The sequence below is a fragment of the Gavia stellata genome, chromosome Z, assembly GCF_030936135.1.
Source record: "Gavia stellata isolate bGavSte3 chromosome Z, bGavSte3.hap2, whole genome shotgun sequence".
NCBI lineage: Eukaryota > Metazoa > Chordata > Aves > Gaviiformes > Gaviidae > Gavia > Gavia stellata.
The window spans coordinates 26,865,764-26,888,096 of NC_082637.1; the positions used below are offsets into that span (position 1 = coordinate 26,865,764).

The window sequence follows — 22,333 nt, forward strand, 5'->3', positions numbered from 1 at the left end:
GTTCATTAGTTCTAACCTCAATTTAGTTACCATTTTAATATCAAAGAGACATGTCTAGTAATCTGTAAGAAAATTTCTGGAAACTTAGCTCTGCACAGAATTATGAATACTATTAGCATTTCAGACTGTTGACCAAAAATCTTCACAAGCCCCATTTTTACAACAGTCTGATTCTTGCTGTGCAAAGTGGCCTAAATTATTCTACTGATATTTTTCCCTTATCCAAGCATCCATCACCTTTCTTCAAACGAAAGCTGCAGCTCAATTAATCCTCTCCAGTTCCATAGAAAAAGCCTTGTCCACTTCCCCGTTGGATCTGATAACCACAAACCAGGATGTTTTCAGGCCCTCTGCCTCGCAGTGAAGTAGACCATCCTGTTACTAGTACTCCCCTTGAAAATCTCAGAGAAAAGTACAAAATTGAAATAAAGATGTATATATCCAGATGTATTTATGAGGCATAAAATGTTACTTATTCCATGCTGTCCCCATGGGTTTCTTTAAGAAAACTGGAAGAACTATGACAAACTCTAGTCCTAAGCCTATGCTTAATAATATATGCACAGGGAACACATGATTGCTAAGTCTCGCAAATAAACATAGGAAAATGGAGGCTAAGGCTGAATTATATGAGTTCAGGTTCAAATACATGGAATTTTAATAAGAGTAATCAAATACTGTGTCAAATTAATGGACCATTTGTCAATACAGTGAAGATACACTGTTCTCCTAAATGGTAGTCACAGTACAGAATAATTTTCATTTTAAATAGGAGTCAACGCATATTCTGTAACTTGGTCTAGGAAGGGGATCAGATGAGGAAACACAGGTTCTTTCTGGATTTAACTCATTCTACAAATGTCTAAATTGTGTATATGGTACTCTGGCCATACTAGTAGGACTAGGTTGTTGAACAATGACTGAGATACCTATAAGATAGTTACTCTGGAGGGGAGGAAGGACAATAGCTTAAATGGAGCCAACAATGAAAACAAAAACAAACAAACAAAAAGATTTACAGCTCAGCTTAATTAAACTAACGAGTAGGTAGAAGGCCATATCAAATCTCCATTTCATGATAAAAAGATTAACGGGAGCCGTATAAGTAATTATTTTAATTAAACATCTGAGTCTACATGCTAAAATAGCAATATATATGAGGAATTACTGTTTTATTAAGTTTTCGCAGCTGTCTACATAGTCACTGGAGAGCGACTGTTAGCAGTACTCCACTATTAAATTATATTTGCACTGCTAATATCCTGTTTTAAACCCTCACTTAACGAGATCAAATTTCTGAAAAATATAAAGAATATAGTTCAAAAGTAAGTTTGTAAAACATTCACATTTTATTAATAGTTGGAATTCTTTTTCGAGGTTAGCATTGTTCTGTAATACATCTCAAACAATGTTCAATGTCTCAACTAAGTTCTGCTATATTTAGCTTTTTTCCATACATTGTTATTCTAAACCATTAACAACTGTAAAGTGCATAGCATTAAATATCACACAGCTTATTTTAAGGTAGCAGATGTTGAGTTTGAAGTATCGATCACAATGCGTCATCCCATTATTTTCCACTTGTTCTGCAAGTTTCATTTACCTTCTTATCTGGTACATTTTGGGTACTCAAACAGAAAACCCAGTCCAGCTCAGAAGTCCAGACTCGCCTGGTTTTGTAACTTCATTCTGCTTCAGTTTCCTGGTGCAACTCATTATATTTGGCATTTATCGCATAAGTATATTGTGACTATTTGCTTCACAAAAACTAATCGCGCATGATAGGCAAGCTTATGTAGTCATAAGCTAGTTTATACATTCATAAGCTGTAGTTTATGTATTGCTCTATGTACTACTGTATTATGGCATATGACTCAGCCTTCCACTAGGCTGCTTTTGCTCAGCGTAGCAAAGAAGCGGGATGCGAGCCACGCTCTGAGCCTTGTTACTAAAAACGTGTCACATGGGTCAGTCAGGATGCGAAGTCAAAAAAAGGAACCACTGCAAAACTCCTTTGTGGTAGCTGATCTGTGCTCACAGAAGCAGCCTGCAACCTGAAATACACATTGCCGTAGCACTGCAGACCTGCTGCTTCTGGCTTCTCACTGCATGGGTGATAGGATAGGGTAAGTCTGTGGTCTGTCTGCATGGAACAGCCACTTTTGGCTGATAAGAAAGGCAGTTCATTTAAAGTCACATTCAGCTCCTGCAGGCTGGACTGGTTTTGCTTAGTATGGACTCTTTACCTACCAAGTCTGTAATCTGTCTGTGCTGTCAGAAGTTTCTAGAAACACCCCAAGGCAATCACTGATAGCGCTTTACTGCACAAGCCTGTTCTTTCTGCTTAAATTCCCGAATTATTAACATTGCATTAATAGAATCTATTTGGATTGTTCATCTTAAGGGTTTCTTAAGAAAGGTGTGAATTTGGAAGTACAAAACTGCATTAGCTGTGGTTTTCTTCAGTTATTGTTCTATAACTGATTTAATATTTATGAGAAAATGTGACTCTTTTACATGGAAAATGCTATATGTGTGTGAAGAGAGTTATTAAATTAATGTAACCTAAATACCTAGTTTTGTAATGTATGTATGTAATGAAAATTTTCAAGTTAAAAAAACCTGAACGAATGCTATCTCTCATGCAGAATTTGCACTTCTATTACATACTGTCTCCATGCTCTTACTGATGTGAAATAGTAGGATAAAATCTCAGAGATTTCTGAGAGTATTGTCAAATACACTACTTCAAATCAATTCTTCTTTGCGTTCAACTGTCACAACCTGACCACCTGTTGGAATACAGGGAATAGCTGATAAGCCAATGAATGGTACAAGGACCAACAAAAGGCTAATTTTATTTTGTTTGGTATTTTGCAATGTGTGAGACTGCAATTACAGATCATCTGCTGTGGCAGGGATTACGTACTTCCAGCATCAAACCTGTGAGCAAAATTGATATAATTCAGTGTGAAGACACCTGTAGAAAGTGAGCATAGCGGATACAGGAATCTGCATTGGTCAATTTTCACAGTGAACACAGATTATCACAAAATAGCTGCATAAACTGATGCTCTAAATATTGTAAGACTCTACCACAGAGAAGTTAGGTTCATCACATAAATGAAACAGAACAAAGGAACTTATCCATAGGATTTCAGAAAATTAATGGCAAATAATTACTTAACATTTCAGACTCCTTTGAAGTAAATATTATTCTCCATATAATAATATTCATACTGACAACACAAATATAACCTTCAGAAAACATGTAGGAATGGTGATTTGAAAAAACGTGACGTCTGTCATTGACTGCAATTCTGCAAAAGCTTTCCAGGCCACAACATATGATAAAGTAAGTTCCCCTTCTGAAACTTTTATTCATGCAAGCAATCCTCACTTACAAAAATAACTACATTAAAGTTAATGATTCTACTAATGAGCATACACGCAAAGCCAGACCCCACTATGTTGGTCATCTCAGATGATAAAAAGAGATATGGAATGTAAAAGATTAGGTTTTACATTGGGTACTGTGAGTCTGTGTAACACACAGGTCTGTGAAAAAGTAGGTTTAAAGCCTACACTGCTGCCTTTTAAAAAATCAAAAAATCATGTTTAGGTACCTATTGGAAGATTAAAATACAGATGATATTTTGAACATAATCATCTGGCTTAGGTCTATATGTAAAGCAATGCTCTTTTTTGCATTTTTGCATTAATATCACAATCTTTCATAGTCCCCTTTAAAAAAATCATCGTTGATAATCCTTCTGCTAGGTAGCAGTTAACCAGGGAATGTGTGTGTGAGTCCCTGTGGAAAATAAATACAGGGAAAGTGTCACTTTTCCTCCATGGTATTTAGGAATACTAAATTTCTCACAATACTAAAAATATTTTAATAGACTCAAGTATTTCTTCCCTATGACTTCTTACTAAAAAAAAAATAAAAATCAACGACATAATGTAAACATAACACTGTTCAAACTTAATAGTGTCTCAGTGTACAGCTACTCTTGGCTTTTAATCATTAATTGCTTAGCTTGCAGAGAGCAAGAAGTTACTCACAAAGCAGTCCCAACCCACGTAGAAAATCATTAGATTCAGTGCAGGGCAGGTGAATGCCGGTGACATGTACTCTCCATCTCCCACAAAATCAGCTTCACTGTGTGCACTCCAGTCTCATAAGTGCATGTAAATGCATATAATAATATTTTGTCCGGAGAACAAAATAGTAAAAAGACACTGCATCCCCCTCTGAAGTCCTAAGATCCCCTGGGCAAATATAAATAACCCATGGTAGTCCATTGTAAATCAATTCATGGCTACCCCCATTCTCCACATTACATCTTTACAATTGTCAATGTATTCGTACATAAGACATAGAAGAGGAAACAAACTATTCCTGATTATTATTTACTTTGGAGTGTAACAGGGAATTGTTCAGTAATGTTGAGTATTTGCTGGAAGTTTCATGTGAAAACATCTACCTCTTGTGCCCGAAGCTGGAACTGCCACAGACAAGGCTAATTTTCATTAACCGATATAGAACAAAACAATATATATTATTTCCCTTCGACACTGATTCATACTAATAATATAGCTCTTTATACCGTAAAGAGAATGTCGATCTATGGACAGTCCTTTTCTGTCTATGGATTTACAAATCAGGACGCAGCGAGGGCTGGGGGCTCCCAGGGAACGAAGGCAGGCCAGGAAATCAGTCCATATAAAAGAAGTTTCAAGAGCACTGATTTCTAATGCAAGTAAGTTAAATTAGATGCCAAAGCTAAGTTTACTTCAAAAATCTCAAAGTAACTTCAAGAGCAAAAACCCAAAAGTGCCTGATGAATGTAAACTTTTATTTTGCTGCTTGGAGTCTTAGAATTTTAATTTACTTTATATGGGTAGAAATGAGTAAGTGATATTAAAATCTTTAGAGAATCAGGTTTGGTGTCTTCAACCTACGTGTTGTGGAGAGAATGGAAAGTTTTTCTAGAGTGTATTCTTCCAACCCTTCTTCTAAAACCGTATTTTCTAGGTAATTTTATTTCTGACTTCCCGTTTCCTGTTCCATGCAGCTTTCATACTACTTTTTCCCCTTACTGTTGTAGAAGAAATTTTCATGTACTACATCCATGTCACAATCTCAATTATAAGCATGTAAGAAAGGCCATAGTGGGTCAGAACAAGAGGTCATCTCTTAGCCTCCTTTCTCCAAAGGAGAGTAAGAGTAGGGCAAAAATATATAATACTTTTAAGAGCTCCCCCAGATTTTCTCAGTGTTTGGTATCAAATTTTCTCTGTGTTTCTGTCATGTGGGAAGTTGAGTGCCACTCAGAGAGATTAAAAAAGAGTAAGCAATGTACAGAAAGAAATTAAGAGCATTATTGAAAGTCTGAAGTATGGGAGAAGGGATGTCCTTAGGCAGCCAAACTATGCAGTTCCTATGTAGCTTAAAGCTTAAACCTACCGCTGTTTCCAGAAAACTGAAAGCTTGTCTCCATTTAGAAGTGTTTTGCTGGTGAACTCTGTTCCGGTGTTTGTAACTGCCTACCCCTTAGAATGAGAGTGCCTGAATTTAAACACTTTAATTCCTTAGCAAGGGCTTGGGTAAAAGTAGCCTGATTTTAAAGGTACTAATTCTACTTAAATTGATTTTTGCTGAAAAAGATGTAATTCCTCATCTTTTTTGAAAATCAAGCACTTAAGCAACTAGATTGGTAAAATGCAGATAAGAGGCAGAAAGCTGCCAGCCCTAAGAAGAAGCAAGTGTGAATGGGAGGCTGAGCGAATATAGAAAAAGGACTTCTAGGGCCCCAGATTGCTGAAAAAGTGGCTTGGAAACTGCAGAAGGGAACTGCTATTTGGTCTTTTGTCTCTCTGTTTTCAGGGAATAGGACATTATATACAAAGTTGCATCAAAGAGATGCTTTTCTCAAAGCAGAATGAAGGCTGTTTGGTATCAAGGGTGAAATCTCTGGTCCTTTCATCTTCCCCAGTTCCCCCAACTCGACATCTAAGTGAACATGTGCATGAGTGGGCTAGTGCTCTCCAATGCTCAGTGTTATCTTCTGCACCAGAAGTAAAGCCCAATACACAAAGCTCTGCTGAGGAGAACCAGATGCAGACCACCCTGGCCATTGCGTAGGACTGGTATTCCCTGTTGTCCCAACTGCATTCCTCATCCCACTCCCATACTCCCACTCCGGACTAGCGTGCCAGGTTCATCTATGCTGCATGCTCAGTTTTGCAGTTTCAGAATAGCTGACACTCCTTTTGAGTGTCTCTGTAGAGCTGCTCCCTTTGTCCAACGCTGGCCATTACTTTGACTTTGCTTATCCCATCAATTTCTTCTTCTAATAAACTAAGCATGAAAAGCCTTGATTATTGGGTAGCAACTCAGACCAGCAACAAGCAACTCTCTGTCCTTGATCAACAACCAGTAAAAGGGGGTAATGGAAATGCAGCTGTCTTCTTTCACTAGCATTTCATGACTCAGTCACTAATGATAAAAAGAAGGAAGAAATGCAGACATCAAAGGCCATAGAAGCAGAATTTTCTGATCAGAATGGTGTCAGAAGGGTTGCATGACATACTGGCAAATCTTTAAACACTTTATTGAGGTTTGAAAGGAGGTACATTATGTCTAGGACCTCTGCTCTTCTTAGTTGCTAGTTGCTTGTCTGATGTTTTGAGTAATACTCCTATCTCCAAGGATACTATTTAATTTCCAATGAACTTTTGTAAGAAAGCTTTTCTGTTTTGATTTCAGTTATGGAACAAAGAGGTACAAAAGGCAAAATAGGATTTTGCCTCTTCAGCATCATCATCTTACTTCATATTTCTTTCATACGATAATGAATGACTAAAGTAGCTTGGAATCCAGAAACAAAAACCTGGATCATAGTTTACTGCTACAGAGAAAAAAGAATTTCTGTGTAAGTCATATTGGCTGTTTTGATTGAAGCAATTAGGAGTGAACTGCTTTGTGGAGCCCTGGATCTAATAACCGTGCAGCACCAAAGTGTTACAACTGAAGGACTAGACAACCCAGCAAGCTGGGACTTGGTGTCCCTGAGAGCAAAACAGATGTGTCATCCTAGATATAACATCTCAAGTACATTTTAAAGATAGATGTAATAGCCCTATAAACATTTAGCATTTTTAAAGACTGATCACAGCGGTTTGGCAGGAGTGAACACAAATTTTCTTTCAGAACTTCAAAGACAGAAATGGCAAACAGGACCTGAGGGGATAAATAAGACTGAAAACAAAGGATGTTTCTGTTTTTCTCTCAAAAAACCCCCAGGAAGTCTCACTCAAGTTTCAGCTTTTGTGATCAGAATGGGACGTGTAGCCTGACTTGGCTCATACGTGGCATTTTTCAACTACAGATAGGGTAGATTGGTGTGTTCCTGTTTCTCAGAAGAGGAAACAGAAGCAGAAAGGTAGCATGACTTTAATTCCCATTCTACTGGACTATAAGTCTTTGGTAGAAGTTGAATCATACCATTAGATAATATATGTGCTAATGTCTTTCATTATTTCTTTCATATTGCACTGAAATTCCTAGTTACAGTGTAAGGGCTGTTGGTTCTCCACAGAGCACTTCTGAATGGTTTGTACAACTGGGCTCATCACTTGCAGCTTCTCATTTTTCAGCTGCTAAATTGTGTTACAAGAGTGTGGGATATCCACACATTTACGTAGTCCAGTTCATTTACGTGAACTGAAAGAACAGTTGCACCTGCAAAGGTCCCTCTAGCCTCAAATACTTATATTTAAGTATGACTAGTACCAGATTCATATGGAAGAGTATCGGAACAAGGAGAGTATATATATAAGTAATAAACTTGTGGTTCAGGAGCTTCCTGAGCCAGAGATGTTATCTTTGTATTCAATAATCTTTTCTTCCATGAATTTGTCTTCTTGTTCTTTAAGCTCATGAAAACTTTTGCCATCAACAATATCGCATGGCAGCTATTAAGATCCATGTTTCATTTGTGCTGTAGGAAAAAAAATCCCTTTACTTTGGACCTACAGTCTACCATTTGGACCTACAATCTACCAGTTTCATTTGATACCTTCTAGCAGATGAGTCATGTTACCTGTGCGTTTCATGACTTCATAGCTCTCTACCATAAAACAGATAGATCTCTATCAAATGTCTCTTTTCTAGGCCACAGAGTTCAAGTCTATTTAGGTTTTTTTCTCATAGGCAAGTCATTCTTTATCTCAACCTCTCTGTATCATTTCAAGTTGTGTTAAGTACATCATGAGATGTACTGAGCAGGACTGACTCCAAATGTTCTGTATTTAAGTGCAGCCTACATTATAAAAAAGGGTTATGAATTCACATGCAAAATAGCTTTAACAATAAGAGTTTACAAATATGCACTGTATTTCCTTTATTCTAGTCTTTAAAGTAATAAATGAGAGAAATCTACTTTTCTTCACATAACTTTTAGGGAAGTTCCTTCTTAGAAGTATGAAAAAATGATGTATTTTACAGTGATTCAGTAGCACTGAGTAAGTGGAATAAGGTGCCTAATCAGTAAAAAGAATACCTTTCAGAGATGCAGTCTGGTATTTTCACAAAAATTTTCAAGTAAAATTATTTTAAATTCTTCTAATTTATAAATTAATATTTTTAAATGTAATATAATTAGATGACAATACTTACAAATACCATTACATTTGCATATTAAATTAAACAAATGTAATTAAAATAAATATAATTATAAATTTAATTATAAATTTACAATTATAAAATTTATAAAATTAAATTTATTTTAAAAGCATTTTCACATAAATTCTCTTTACTTTGGATTCTCTACATTTTTTTTAAGAAACAGGACATACATCTTGTCTGAGAGATAACAATTATAAGAAAAAACCTCCAGATTTAATTAACTAAATAAGTGAGCTAGCTTTAGAATCACAGTTGTAGGGTGCTGAGAAACCCTTTTCTCATTCCAAGACAAGCCAGAGATATTGTTCAAGAAGACCACAAGTTTCAGTGGCCTTTGGAGTTCCAGGTTAGGAATGGTCACTATTCAGAGGTGACTGCCAGGGAAGTCTCTGACAAAAAATGGCTTTTTTTTTTTATTTACCTTGTTTGAAATGATCTTCTGTGTATCCAGTGTTATTTCCAAGATAAATCTTTCAACTTCCTCATTCTTGATCTGCCAGGAATATAATTTATTGGCCTTTTCACCCCTTTCATATGCAAGTGCACTTGAGTGTAGCAATTGCTTACAGACCTGATTCTCAGCCAGTTCATTATGTTCTTTCCAGAATCTGTTTATAAATTATCATACATTAAAAAAAATCCAGTAGGATAAGTAACGTAAGTGTTTCACCCTTAGGAAAATGTGAGGAGTAACCATTTCTTGGCATCGTGCCTTTATTGTCTCACTTTGTTACTCCTCCAGTAAAAGACTTTCCCATGTTTCTCCCCCAAATCATATTACATTCTGATGAAGAATTTTATCTTCTGTGACCACTAGCACCTGAAAGAGCCATCGTGTTTTTCTGAGCCTTCATTTCTCATTTTTGCTCATTCTCGTTTCTAAAAAGAACTTTCTCCTTTTCTCTATTATTTAATTCCAGGCTCCACTTTGTATTTTATTTTTACATTATGGGTCTGCTTCTATTACAGTCTGATTAGTTCGTGTCTTCAAATTGCACAAAAATGGTAGAAAAGAAGTTAAATCTCCTTGGGCAGGGACTTTTTTGTTGTATATTCTTTTCTTACTCCATGGGACAGGATGCATGCTGCAGAAGTGAGAAGACGGTATGTTTGAAGGACATTGTGCTCCAGCTACAGTGGAAAGTGTTTGGATGCTATATTCATTCCACATCAGTAAAACCTGTTCCCATACTGCTGTAATCTATACCAGGACTGATGCACAGCTGACCCCATGCCAAGCATATCATAATGTGCTTACATCTAGCCTTCTGCCTGCTTATGGACCAATTGCTCAAAATTGCCTAATTTCCCTATTGTAGTACGTATTGTAATTGCTGTTTACTCAGCAGTAAACTGAATTAAAAACTCAAGAACTGAATAGAGGTTCTTTAGCACAGATGTCTATTCCTGTATGCTGACTGGAAGATACAGACACACTCTGAGAAGATCTAATCATCCTGCCATACTTTCTATGAATATTCGTCCATTTATTTCTGCCAAACAACTCGCAGTACCAGTAGAAAGCAAACACAAACACAGATGGGTATTATCTGTTCTAGTACAGTTTGAAGGTAGAACATGGAGGATGCGGAGGTACACAAGAAACTTGAAGGCTGAAGTCCTTAGTAAGTGCAGCTTGATTTTCTTTTAAAACTCAGGACCCAGTAAGACAGTTGGACTACTTCCAGCTGTCAAGGCATGTATTTCAAAGGCAGCCTAACTCAGTGGAGTTTCTAGGTAGCAGCTAGGAGACAACACAATAAAGAAGAGATGTTATAATAAACAGATGAACCATGTACATGTAGCTCCTTCTTAAAGCCTTTAATCCCAACTAGCTTAAAAAAATCTTTAAATAAATGTGCTAGTTTACAAACTTTTAACTAGCAAACTGTGAAATACTTATAAAGGCAGAAAAACCTGTTTTAGTCTGTCAATCAAGGCAAATATGTGAAGAAGTCTGGAGCTGACCTCAACCCAGTAACCTTAACCAGCCAGATACGTTACAGTATAAATTGTTTATATAGGCACAAGGTTTTAAAAAGTTATTTAAGCTGCATTACTTAAAACAGTTAAATATTTTGTTCTAACTTAGCTAGACCCTGTGCTTGTCTAGATTAAGAAAAGCAGAAGATAACTTGGCAAACCCATGCCTATAGTTGGTATGCCAATAGATCCAGGGAAAACCTAGAATTTATGTGAACGAGGTAGATCAAGAGCGATTCTGTAACTTGCAACTGCATTAGAAAAGTAGTTGTGACTAGCTGGCGTATTTGAGAGGACTCACCACATCCTGAATTTCTTCTCCTAGTTGAGATAAATATTCTGAGATAGAAGAAATTTTCTTGTGCAATAGGAGTATGTTTTTTTTTTTAAATTAGAATACAGTGCATTTGAACATTACTTTGAAGATTTTAAACTCATTACTGTAGTTCTGTGAGCATTACGTATGATTGGGAATTTGTTGCAAGTTTAAGTTAGGTTTCCTACTTGTTATGGTATTTGATGGTACGATATTTACATATCTTGGAAAATTAAATAATGAAGAATTAGCCAATAATCTTTTCAATTATAGTGAAAGTTTTGAAGACTGATTCACCTTGGATCTTACATGGATTTTAATTATTATTAAACTCACCAGGTATGATATCAGTGCAAGAGTAGAAGAGTACTTATTCCATTGGGTTTTTTTATATTTGGAGTTTTTTGTATTTCTGCAATAGTTTTGAATATAATATTAATCTTTTTAATTCCAAGGTACTCTCTATCTGAAAGTAAAATCTAATTTTATATATGCATGAAAGTTATAATTCTAATTCTAGTAATACCTATTTTGCATGTTTATGCTTGAAGAAATTACAAAGAACTCATATAATTTGACTCATATATTTTTTAACATTTTCTCTTTTGTATTCTACTTTTTTGCTTTTTGCTTTCTAATTTTCCTAGTCATCATTTAACCAAAAATCTTCAGAACCATTCGAAGAAATATTGATTGATGAAGCCAGAAGACATATACTGTGTAATTTTAGAGTTTATAGAACAGCTGTAGGAACAAAAGAGAATTTGGAGTCTCCTGGTTTCAATAGCACATATGTGAGCAGCTCCTGTGGATAGTATGATAGCCAGTTCTGTTTAGAAGGGATGGAGAACAGGTACTTTGAAAGGACATTGGTTTGCTTTTATTACAGTCCCAAATCTAGATTCAACTGGAGAGAGGCAGATCAAAGTTTTTTTCAGACCCATTAGTTCTCTGATTTTCGTAAGTGTTTTCCTGAACTACTCAGGAATGCTAGCAGCTGAGTTCATGCCTCAGACTGAAAACTCATTATTCCAGGTTAGGGAATGAGTTTTTGGTGCTTGATTTTAAAGTTACTGATTATACATCAGATTCCTAAATCAGTAGTGAATGAAAGATCTTAATATTCAGAAGTTTGTATTGTATCATTACTTATCTTTCATCAATGACATTTACTAAAACAAAAAATAAGTCAAAACTCTTACACATTTTTGTAGGATCTGCAATACCAGCACATTTTAGGTATCTCAGAAACTATCAGCAATATAGAAAATATGAGCAAAGCATTTAATATCTTTACTTTTCTGTTATACAGAGCTTGAATTCCATTAAAAATTAGTTTCCTTACCAATGCATGTCTTTTTCATAACAAATAGCATATTAATAATCTGAGCCACAAGAGGGCACCAAATAAGCATACGGCAGCCCAGCTCAGCTTAAAAAACCGACAAAATAGACACAACTTTGTAAAAAACATTGCAAAATATCTTCTGTAAATGCTTCAGAAAGCTGAGCAAAGTTAATGGTTGTCTAAATTACAAAATTACAGTTTGTTGACTAAAGTGCATCTTTTTTCCCCTTAAATGCATAGGTGTATACAATATATGAGTTTTGATGCAAATGCGTATGTACTTATTCATATAAATACATCTTCCCTTCCATACAGCTTTGGAAGCTATTGCTTAGTGCAATTGATTTTTAAAAGCTATGTCCATACATCACATATTATATAGTTGTTTACATCTATGAATGGAAGAGTAAGAAACTATGCAATTTACCAGATACTATACAAGTAGCAGTGGTGAAGATGATATGAATCATGGAGGTGAAATGGTGTTGGAAAGAAATGTGATGAGTGGAAAACTGAGCAAAAGCCTTCTATGTTCCCTGTTTTAAGCTTTGACTGTTACTTTTATTATGCTGCACAAAAACTTGAAATACAGAATACTGTAATCAATGAATTTAAGTGTAGAATTTAGATTTGGTAGTATTTTGTGTTTCACAATTCAGTAATTTTGACGCAATTTTGTAGAGGTATAAATTCAGTGTGCAAATACATTATCACTGCATGGTGATTTTGAAGAGTTAATATAACCAGGAAAAGGCTATTCATTAAACAGTCATGGCATATTTCAGGCTAAAACTAGATAGCAAGAACTTCTAGCAAGAGCCTGTAGCTAGCCTTCCTGATAAGACTGTTTAATGATAATAAATCTTCATATAATATTTGCTTTCTGTTCTCCATTTCAAGGCCCTTCCAAGCTCTGCTTCACTGTTACTATCTGCTCCTCGTATCACAGTCCCATGATCATCCACCTCAATAGCCCATTTGTTTGCTTTTCCCCATGTTTGGGGAAATACGTCTCTGAAGTATTCTACAAGTCTACTGTTCTCTTTTTCTGTTAGTCCCTCCTCTAAGATTACTTTTTAAGTGATACACATAGTAATCAAAGAATTAGTTTGTTGTACTTAAGATGTTTCTTATTGCTAACAATAAATACTTATTCTATAGATTTATACAAAGACGCAAGCAGTTTAAACGTCTTGCTTCAGAGAACAGGCAGGCAGTCTTAAAAGCAACTAGAATAGATCTACCTGACATGGACTTGGCCTACTATAGGTTACCCCTTCCTACACTGTATGTGCCTTATATAAAAGATGTAAGCTAGAGGCCCCTTCATGTAAGCATAACCATGTCTGGGACCAAAGTTCAAGTGCTGTCACCATTACACTTTTAAATTAATGTGTGGTTTGAAAAACAGAGAGAGACAATTTTTAAGGACAGCTGATATGAATTCTCAGATCTCTCTGTACATCAGAGCAACATCTTAAACTTTTAAGAGAGAAGTTGTGTCCATTTTTGTCTGGTTCAGACACAGTTCTCCAGCAGTCTGCTCTGGTTTTTGATCCTTTAAAACTCAGGATGTAGGATGCCGTCTGACTTGGTATGATTGAGACGTGTCCGCCTCAAGTCACATTATTGGAAGAGTATCAATAGTTACTGTGACTGTTCATGGTCGTTATAACGAGATATTTCCATCTACAGGGAAAGAAAACTGTGATGGCTGTTACTGTAAACAATGCAAAGGGCAGGACAAAAATGGTAGTCTAAAGAATCAACAGGTAAAATGGTGATGGTCAAAAATATTCACACTGGAGCTTTTACACTCTAAGCCATGACTTTCAAGAGACAGTGCTACAAAGAAAAAAGCTGTGAGAGATCATAAAACAAAACCAATATGTTGGCATCCATAGGAGGCAACTGTTGAGAACAACTGCCCTTAGAGCAGCCCTGCATTCTTAATAAATCCTGTGTTGGTAACTCCTTTTGTCAAGTGTATTTGCTTGGTAATGACTCAGTTTCCATCAGAAGTTTACAAGTTGCTGAAAGACAAGCAAGTCAAAAAGCTGCTTCAGAAAAATATTATGACAATCCATTTTTTTCCCTTTTTTTTCTCTGCAAGATAAAAAGTATTGATTGTGAACTGTAACCTTTTGGAAATGAGTTCAGTTCTCAGGATGAAAAGGTTGGACTCCGCTAATGTTAAGTTATGTCAGGAGACGGATAGAAGGGCATTTTAATGAACACAGATTATTCCTCAGGTGCTGGGGTGAAGGGGGAAAAGATGCACATGGGAAAGTAAGACTGTAAAAAGAAATTAGAAGAAACTTTTCTCAGACAACCTCTAATTATCCTTTTACATTTTATGGCTTCCCATATGTAAACTGCTGCTGTTAGTCTAGGCTACCCCACTACTACCGTAACAGAGAGCGTGGAGGTCAGCGGGAGGTACCGACATTTATTGGGAAAGAAGTAAATGTGCAATATGGATGACTAGAAACAACAGATGAGCTGATGCTATAAGCCATACTTTGTGTTTTAAACGGCTGTGCCCAAGGCACAGCGGAGGGCTGGGAAGGAAAGCTTGCCTCCCAAGAAGCCTGGGTAACTCTCCCTCAGGGCAAGCCAGGCTGGCAGGGGGCACAGAGAGAGCCACAGCTTCTCCCGGAGCTCCCCCGGAGGGACGCCGAGTGAGGCTGGGCTCCGCGGGGCTCGCTCGCCCGGCCACGGGGCCTGCGCGGCCACCGGATGGGAGGGGCGGGAGAACGGGGCCACTAAGAGGCGAAGGTGGCAACAGCAGCAGTCGTGAGGCGGCCCTCCGCAGCGGGGAGGCAGCTGCCTGCCTCCTGCGGCCGCCGCGGCTCCCCTCACCCCGGGGCCGGGCGGCAAAGCCCGATACACCGCGACACCGACTCGGGCCCCGTCAGGGTCCGGGCGGGCAGCGGCAACGGCCGGGCCCTGCCGGCGCCTCGCGCCCCTCTCGCATCACCGCTGGGCCGCGTTGCCGTAGCAACGGCAGCACATCGGGGCAGGGTGAGTTCCGCCCCGTCCCGTTGGCTCCGCCTCCCGCCACGTGACCTGCCCGCCCCGCCGTGCTGGCGCGTGCCCGCCGCTTCCGGGGGGAGGGCTGGGGTGTGCCGCGCTGGTAAGTTTGGCGGAGCGCGCGGGGAGCAGCGGCGGCATGTCCGGCAACGGGCTGAGCTACAGCGAGCAGGGGGGAGAGGCGGCGCCCGAACTGGCCCAGGAGGCGGTGACCACCGCGACCCCTTCGGCTCCCGCGGTCTTCGGGCTCTTCAGCAGCGACACCAAGAAGTAAGGGCGGCGGTCTGGGCCGGGCCGGGCCGGGCGGCGGGGGCCCGTCCCTCGGGGTCCGGGCAGGCCCCGCCCGGAGTTGTTGGGCGGGTGAGCCGTGACCGATTCCGTGGGCGGTAGGGGTGGTGCCGGGCTGACGGGACCCTGCCCTCAGGCGCGGGGTCCGAGCGGCGGGAGGAGGATTGTGGCTTCCAGGCTTCTCCCGGGCTGGGGCCGCTCCAGGGGCCGTGACGGGGAAGCGGTGCCTCGGTTGCCCGCTTTTACCCACCCTCTCGTAACTCCGTGGAAAAGTTCGCTTGCTTACCTTTAAGGTGTTCATAGCGGAATGTGTAATCTGTAAAGTTTTTTTTTGTTTGGTTTGTTTGAAAAACGGCTTATAATTTTTCCTCTGTTTTGATAGCTAACCACACTGGCATTAGTTTAATTTTGCCTTCAAATATATTTAAAAAAAAAAAAGCGCTTACAAGTATTTGTGGGAGTTGTAGTTGGAAATGTAGTTGATCATGGAGAGGCGGCCAGCTTGAAGTGGGTGTTAACAGTGTTGTGTCTTGGTCAGAAGTCAAAATGAGGAAATGGAGGAGGAAAAAAAAACAGCTGAAGTGCACTGGCCCAGAAAGCCTTCAGCTTCTTAAAGGAAAAGTGAGTTGGAGAGGAAAAAAAAAATGTGCCTAAATGGAAGGATCAAGAGGTTTGCTAAACTGGAATTGTGTCCTACAACAAATTGGAAATCTATTGTAAGAGCAACCAATAAAAAGCACCATAAACTAAGGTCTCGTGTGCATTAGAAAATCAATCGCTACTTCTTCAGTTTGATTGTTCTGCACAAAGAGAACATCCATGCTCTAGAAACCTCAACTGATGTGTTTATTTTTGTGCCACACCAAGGTAAATCACAATAATGTGAAGCTGCTGTCACTTTGGTGCTTAGCTCTGTGAGACAGCAGCTGATAGGCCTCCTCAGTTGCCAGACAAGTCACATTTCTCTGCTCCTGCTCTTCCACTAAATACTTTACTTTTTCATTCTGTTCCAGTTAAAATTTTCACTGTTCTAGCATGGATGCCCCTCTGCTGACTTTTGTGTTGTAGCCGATTTATGTTGTTTGCACCCTTCTTTTCCTGTCCTGTTCCATAGAAACAACTTCGCACTTTATTTCTTAACCATTGTTTTGCTGCTTCTTTTCCACAGAGGGGGATACCCCGATCATTGGTCATGGCCATAATTCTCTACATAACTCATTTAATCCTAGACTTCAGACTGTTTTGCAGGTGAAGTATAGCTCTCTGTTTTATCAGATGCAGAAGCTGAAGTGACTTATTCTACCTGACACTGCCCAGTGGTCAGGGGAAAATATGGCTCTGGGGTCCTCCTGGGATGTTTTGTACACATGTACGTATATGATTGTCTTTCAGGGTGGAAGAACCAGAATAGCTTGTGATATGAATGCATGCCGTATTAATTAATTGCTCTTCCAGACTTGCCCTTACACCTACAGGAGGGGAGATCCATCCTCTAAAAGAAGGGCCTGAGAGGAAAGCGGGCATTGATCTCTGTGGACTTTTGTAGCTGACAAACAGTTCCTGTTGAAATAGGAAGTTATCCATGATTCAGGCTTGTGTGGGTAAACTCTGAGTATGGATTGGATAGTTGAGGAACAGACACTGTGCAAGGAAGATTATGAAATTTGTGTAGTGTGAAAAAGCTGCTGGACTGCGAGTGAGGGTTATTGTTAGAAAAGCAGACAAAGTTACAGTCTGGAAAATGAAGTAGTCGCTTACCAAGCATATAGCATGTATGTCATATAGTCCACACTGGTAATAGCACAAAACCTCTTTATGAACAAGCAAACAAAATTTCCTTTCCTTAGAGCTGAAATGGAAATCTTAGAACAGGGACTGTAGCCCAGATGGGGGACATCGTATCTTTTGGTGGTTTGATTTTGAGTTCTTTAAACTGCGCAGACCTGATCCCTCCCTACTGGGCATACAGAGAAATGCAAGATGTGTCTCTGTGTCTTGCATATTAAAGTGGGATGTTCCACTGGTGAAAATAAAATTATGGCTTTTCAGAGTTTGTTTGCTGATCTCTCTTGATTGTCACTCAACACTGCTGAATATGATCTTAGATATGTCCCATGTCATTGTGGTGTTTCAGTGCTTGGCAAAGTTTTTTTGTCGCTGAGGAATGGGGATTCTTCCTTAGACGTACTGATGATACAAGAAGTACTGCTGTTGCAGTAACTGTTGGACCAGAGGCCTGCACTTGCCTGTTGCCAGTTAATCTGAACAATATCATATGGTTAAAGCATATATATCAAGATATTACTGTAAACACTTACTTTAAAAAATCCCAGCCTCTTTTTTCTGTTTATTTGGATAGACTGTCTTCAATCTTGCAGCATTTTTTTATGTAGAACGGCCTATGACAAGTTGCACACAGAGGCACAAATGACTATCAGTAAACTTAAATCTGAAGTCTAAAGTTGACCTAATATAAATGAGTCCTAACTGTTTTCTTTTTAGCATTTCAGTGGAAATACTCAGCTGAAGTACTTATAATCTGAAAGTTCTGAGCATCCCGTGGTGTCAAAAGCCCATGTGCCTTGTTCTCCTGCTAAAGCTGCCTTTTTTACCTTTAGCAATTCTATGATTTATTCATTAACTTTCAATTACAAATAGAATCTTCAATTCAGTTAATGAACATAGTATTTTCTCGATATGTTACTGTTGTGGTTTGGTTGAGACACATGCTGTCAGTATTGAAAATATCTCACTGCCTTGAAACTTCTGTCATGGTGACATCTTAAACCTGAGTAAGTGGAAAGTTTGACTGGTAGAAGATCAATAAAGATGAAATGATCATTAAAATAAACAGTTATCTTAATATAGACAAGGTACAATAGGTTGCATGCACCATGTACAAAGAGTATGTTTCTCATTAGTTAACATGTATGTATCCAATGCAGCGAGGAAAAAAAAGATTGTAAAAATACAACTTTGGTGTGCTTCTATCAGGTAACTGTACATGTTCAGGACAAAAGAAGTGCGGAAAGGAGGAGGTTTTTTTAAACTCTATTTATATCAATTATTATTAAGTACAACATGTAGATAAGAAACTTTTCTTACTGTTTTGACTAAACTGAAATTGTTCTTGAATAAGAGATTTCATGAAAAATATGTGAGGTTGTGGCTAGCTTTTTCTGTGAGTATTGAATCCTGACTAAAGAGGCAACTATAACTTGCCTATTTGGTATGTATTGCTTTTAAAAAGCCTTTTGGTTGGTTAGATCACTTCAAATACATCAGAGGTGTATCTCTTGGTCAGAGGATGGAAACTTCATGTTTGTTCTGGTAAAATCTCAATAACCAAATAATTAAAAGATCTTATGTAGCTGAGATGAGTCAGTCTAAACCTTGTGTGGAATGGGCCCCATTGCGTGGATGGAGATGCCTGTTCGTCTCCTTCCTCTCTCCTTCTTCCATGCTTGTCATATGAGGTGACATGTATGGTATTCCTTTATACAACTTGTATAGTTACATTTTGGGAATTCATTCATGTGTCCCAGTAGGTAGTGTGATACTTGTCTGTGGACTGGTTATGTTCCAGACATGGGTTACTCCAGGTGCTGCAGATGTATGTCATTCACGTGCCCCACATGTTTGAAAAAGAAGAAAAAGGGTCAGGTTGTGGGCCACCAGAATAATGGACATGGTCTGCAGACAAGTCTTTGCCCATAATAGGAGTTTTCAGCAGAAAATTGCAAAGAGACAGGGGGTCATGTAAATCTTTTTGACAAGTTAAATCCAGCCTGTGGACCTCAAACTATTTCTTCATGGTCTAGATTGATGGAATCCCTAAAATAAGCACTGTCTACTTGAAAGCCTGTCAAAATCATCTGTATAGTATAGAGAGATACCATTTGATGCACATCACCTAAGTTAAGAGGATATTTTTATGGTTACACTATGTACTGTTGCTCTATGTAGGGGGATGAAAAGCCTAACCACCTTCCAGCTTTTAAGAAAACCTGGAAAGATAATTAGTAACACAGAATCCATATTAATTGCATACATTAGGATGCAGCTATTACTGCCTACAGTTAATTGTAGGTGGACAGAGGATTTTCATCTATGTTAATTGCATTTTAAACAAAATTTACCTGCATATAATATTAAAATATAATGATGTTTAGTTCTTGGAAATGATAGAATTTCAGCAATAAAACTAGCTATTTCTGTATCTAAACCAAATGTGAAAACTTACAGGTGAACCACATGAGTAATGTCAGTAGATATCAATTGATAAGTACAGTATTGAAGCAGATGGCAACATTTATAACACGCATTTTCAACTTTACTGATTTGCATCTTTAAACTGTATTCCTGCCAAGCAAAATACATTTGTAATTTATTAGACTTTTTTCCTGCAGATCTGGCTTGTGCATTCTGTTGAGCTATTCATCAGAAAACTCGGCAGGGCTGCAAACCCATTTTTTTTTTTTTTACTGAGATTTGCAAGCCTGTTTTGCAGAGAGCTGATCTAAGGTGGTGATTTCATTAAGATACTCATTCCCCAATTCTCTGTGCAGAAGACTTCTCCAAATTCATCAGAGCTAAAAACTTGCTTTCAACAGCTGCCAGAGATGTTCTTGGAGTCTTAAATTGATCTAGTTTTGCATTGGCATATCCAGTTCAACCAGTCGTGGAAAGCTTGTACATAGACTGCCATTTGTGAAATTCTTGGAGGAGACTCCAGCCCTAATTTTCAAACTTGATGCATCCACTAGCTCATTGGCACAACTACTTTCTTTCCCCATCTGTTACAATGGCGCTATGCCCGCTAATATGGTGATAATGCCAGTTTCGGTAGGATGTACAAGCCAGCAAAGATGAATGGTTGGGATGAACTGATGACTCTACAAGATAAAATCTGAACCCTATAGTCAGTACCAGGATAGGAACTAAATGCAGTATAGGAACATGGGCATACTATTGCAGAGCACTTCTCCGGCTGAAATTGGTCAGATCTGATGGGAAGTGACACACAGTGAACATATTCTTATTGCCATGCACTTGGCACATATGAGGATGCAAGCAATGAACTGTTGATTTGCTGTGATTTTCTGTAATGTCGTCACTAAAATTTTTTGAGGCTTTCTTATTTCCTTAGAAAGGCAAGTTTTATCGTTCAAGGTCTTCACTGAGGTTTCTGCGTATTTATTATGTTGTCATATATTTGCCTTAGATGCTTGCTATCATCTGCATCCTTAATGACATTAAAAATACATTTCTGTAACACTGTTACAACATAAGGCTGACACTTGCAAGAAATTCCAGATTTACTTAGTTCTGCTTTTCTGAAGACTATCCTTGTCTATGCCACCTTGCAGTAGTTTTCTTACTTTGAGAAAACCAGAATTCTTTTGGCATATAAAGATTTTTTTGGCATCATGCTAGAAGATGAACAGCATTGTAATGCTCTTTAACAGTGTTCTGAAGTGTTGTGGGCGTATATGTAAATATACTAACACTGTTGTAGGTTCTGGCAGTGACAGCACCACCGTTGTGGTGGTATCTTCAAAAGAAGCCTCTTCCCACCATTTCCAGGAAAGCTGGAAATACTTACAGTTTCTCACTCTCCTGTAATCCCTTCACAACTATCAAATGCTGCAAAGTGATCTGCAGATGCCTGCAAATTCTGATCACTGTCCTCAAGACAGGCTGTAAATTGACACAACCACTGAAGTGGCAGCACCACCTCAGATGCCACTTTCTCAGCCTTCAAGAAATTGATCTCTGCCACCAAGGAAGATTTTTCTCTTGCAGAAGCTTCCCTGCAGCATTGGAAGTGCGGGCCCTGTCAGAAGAGGTCATATGCAGTGGGGTTGCAAGATTGGTACTTTTCATCCTTTCAGACAACCTTTCTGAAGTAGTGTCTGTAACTACTGGGTGCTGGGTGAAGTAGTGTCTGTAACTACTCTGCTGACCACAGGTAATCTTAGATTAAATCACAGTCCTCTCTAGAAAGGGTTTCAAACTGCCTTGTCATGTTCTAACCAGATGGCAGCTAGTTTTTGAAATGTAGGTTTTTAACATATCTGCATTGATGTTGGTGGTAGCACCAACTTACAGGTGCTCAGGCACCAAGTTGCTCAAGCATTGTTCAGGTACTATAGTTTCGCAGCAGGGAACTGGGAAGATGCTTTATTTAGTTTTCACTTTACGCTTTTCAATTATTTCCTCACTGAGAAGTGCTTTGAGAAAATAGTGACAAAGCAATCATTAAATGAATTAAATCATGTTGCTGGTCAGACTATAACCGGTCTTGTTCTTACCTGTGGCTCTCAGCCTTGCAGGGTGCTATAGTTACCCTGGTTTTCATCACATCTCTGCTGTCTGTCCTTTAAAACTATGAAGTTTGCTTTTTAGGTAGTATGTTTGATTTTCAGATTGAAAAATTAGAGGTGGCTGAAAAGGAAATAGGTTATTTCTTATCTCAGTTTCTCTTTAAAACACAGTACGGCTATACTCATAGCCAAATGATTTGAGTCTCCCTTGAAATAATAGCTGAATTCTATGTTGGTGTTTTGAGTTGGCAATAAATATAAATAGGGTTATAATGGAAGAGGATGGCAATACTGAATAGCACCACAAGATGTCATTCAAACAGTTTGTGGTATAGAATGAAATA

The 22,333-nt window shown here is 38.5% G+C and overlaps 1 protein-coding gene across 2 annotated transcripts in view; it reads left to right on the forward strand.

The window, feature by feature from the left end:
* Positions 1-15,514: 15,514 nt before the first annotated feature.
* Positions 15,515-22,333, forward strand: part of AP3B1 (adaptor related protein complex 3 subunit beta 1) — a 164,136-nt gene continuing 157,317 nt past the window's right edge. For both annotated transcript variants that reach the window (XM_059834295.1, XM_059834296.1), the window contains exon 1: positions 15,515-15,645. In XM_059834295.1, coding sequence (XP_059690278.1) covers positions 15,515-15,645 — 131 coding nt within the window. The remainder of the gene's footprint in view (positions 15,646-22,333) is intronic.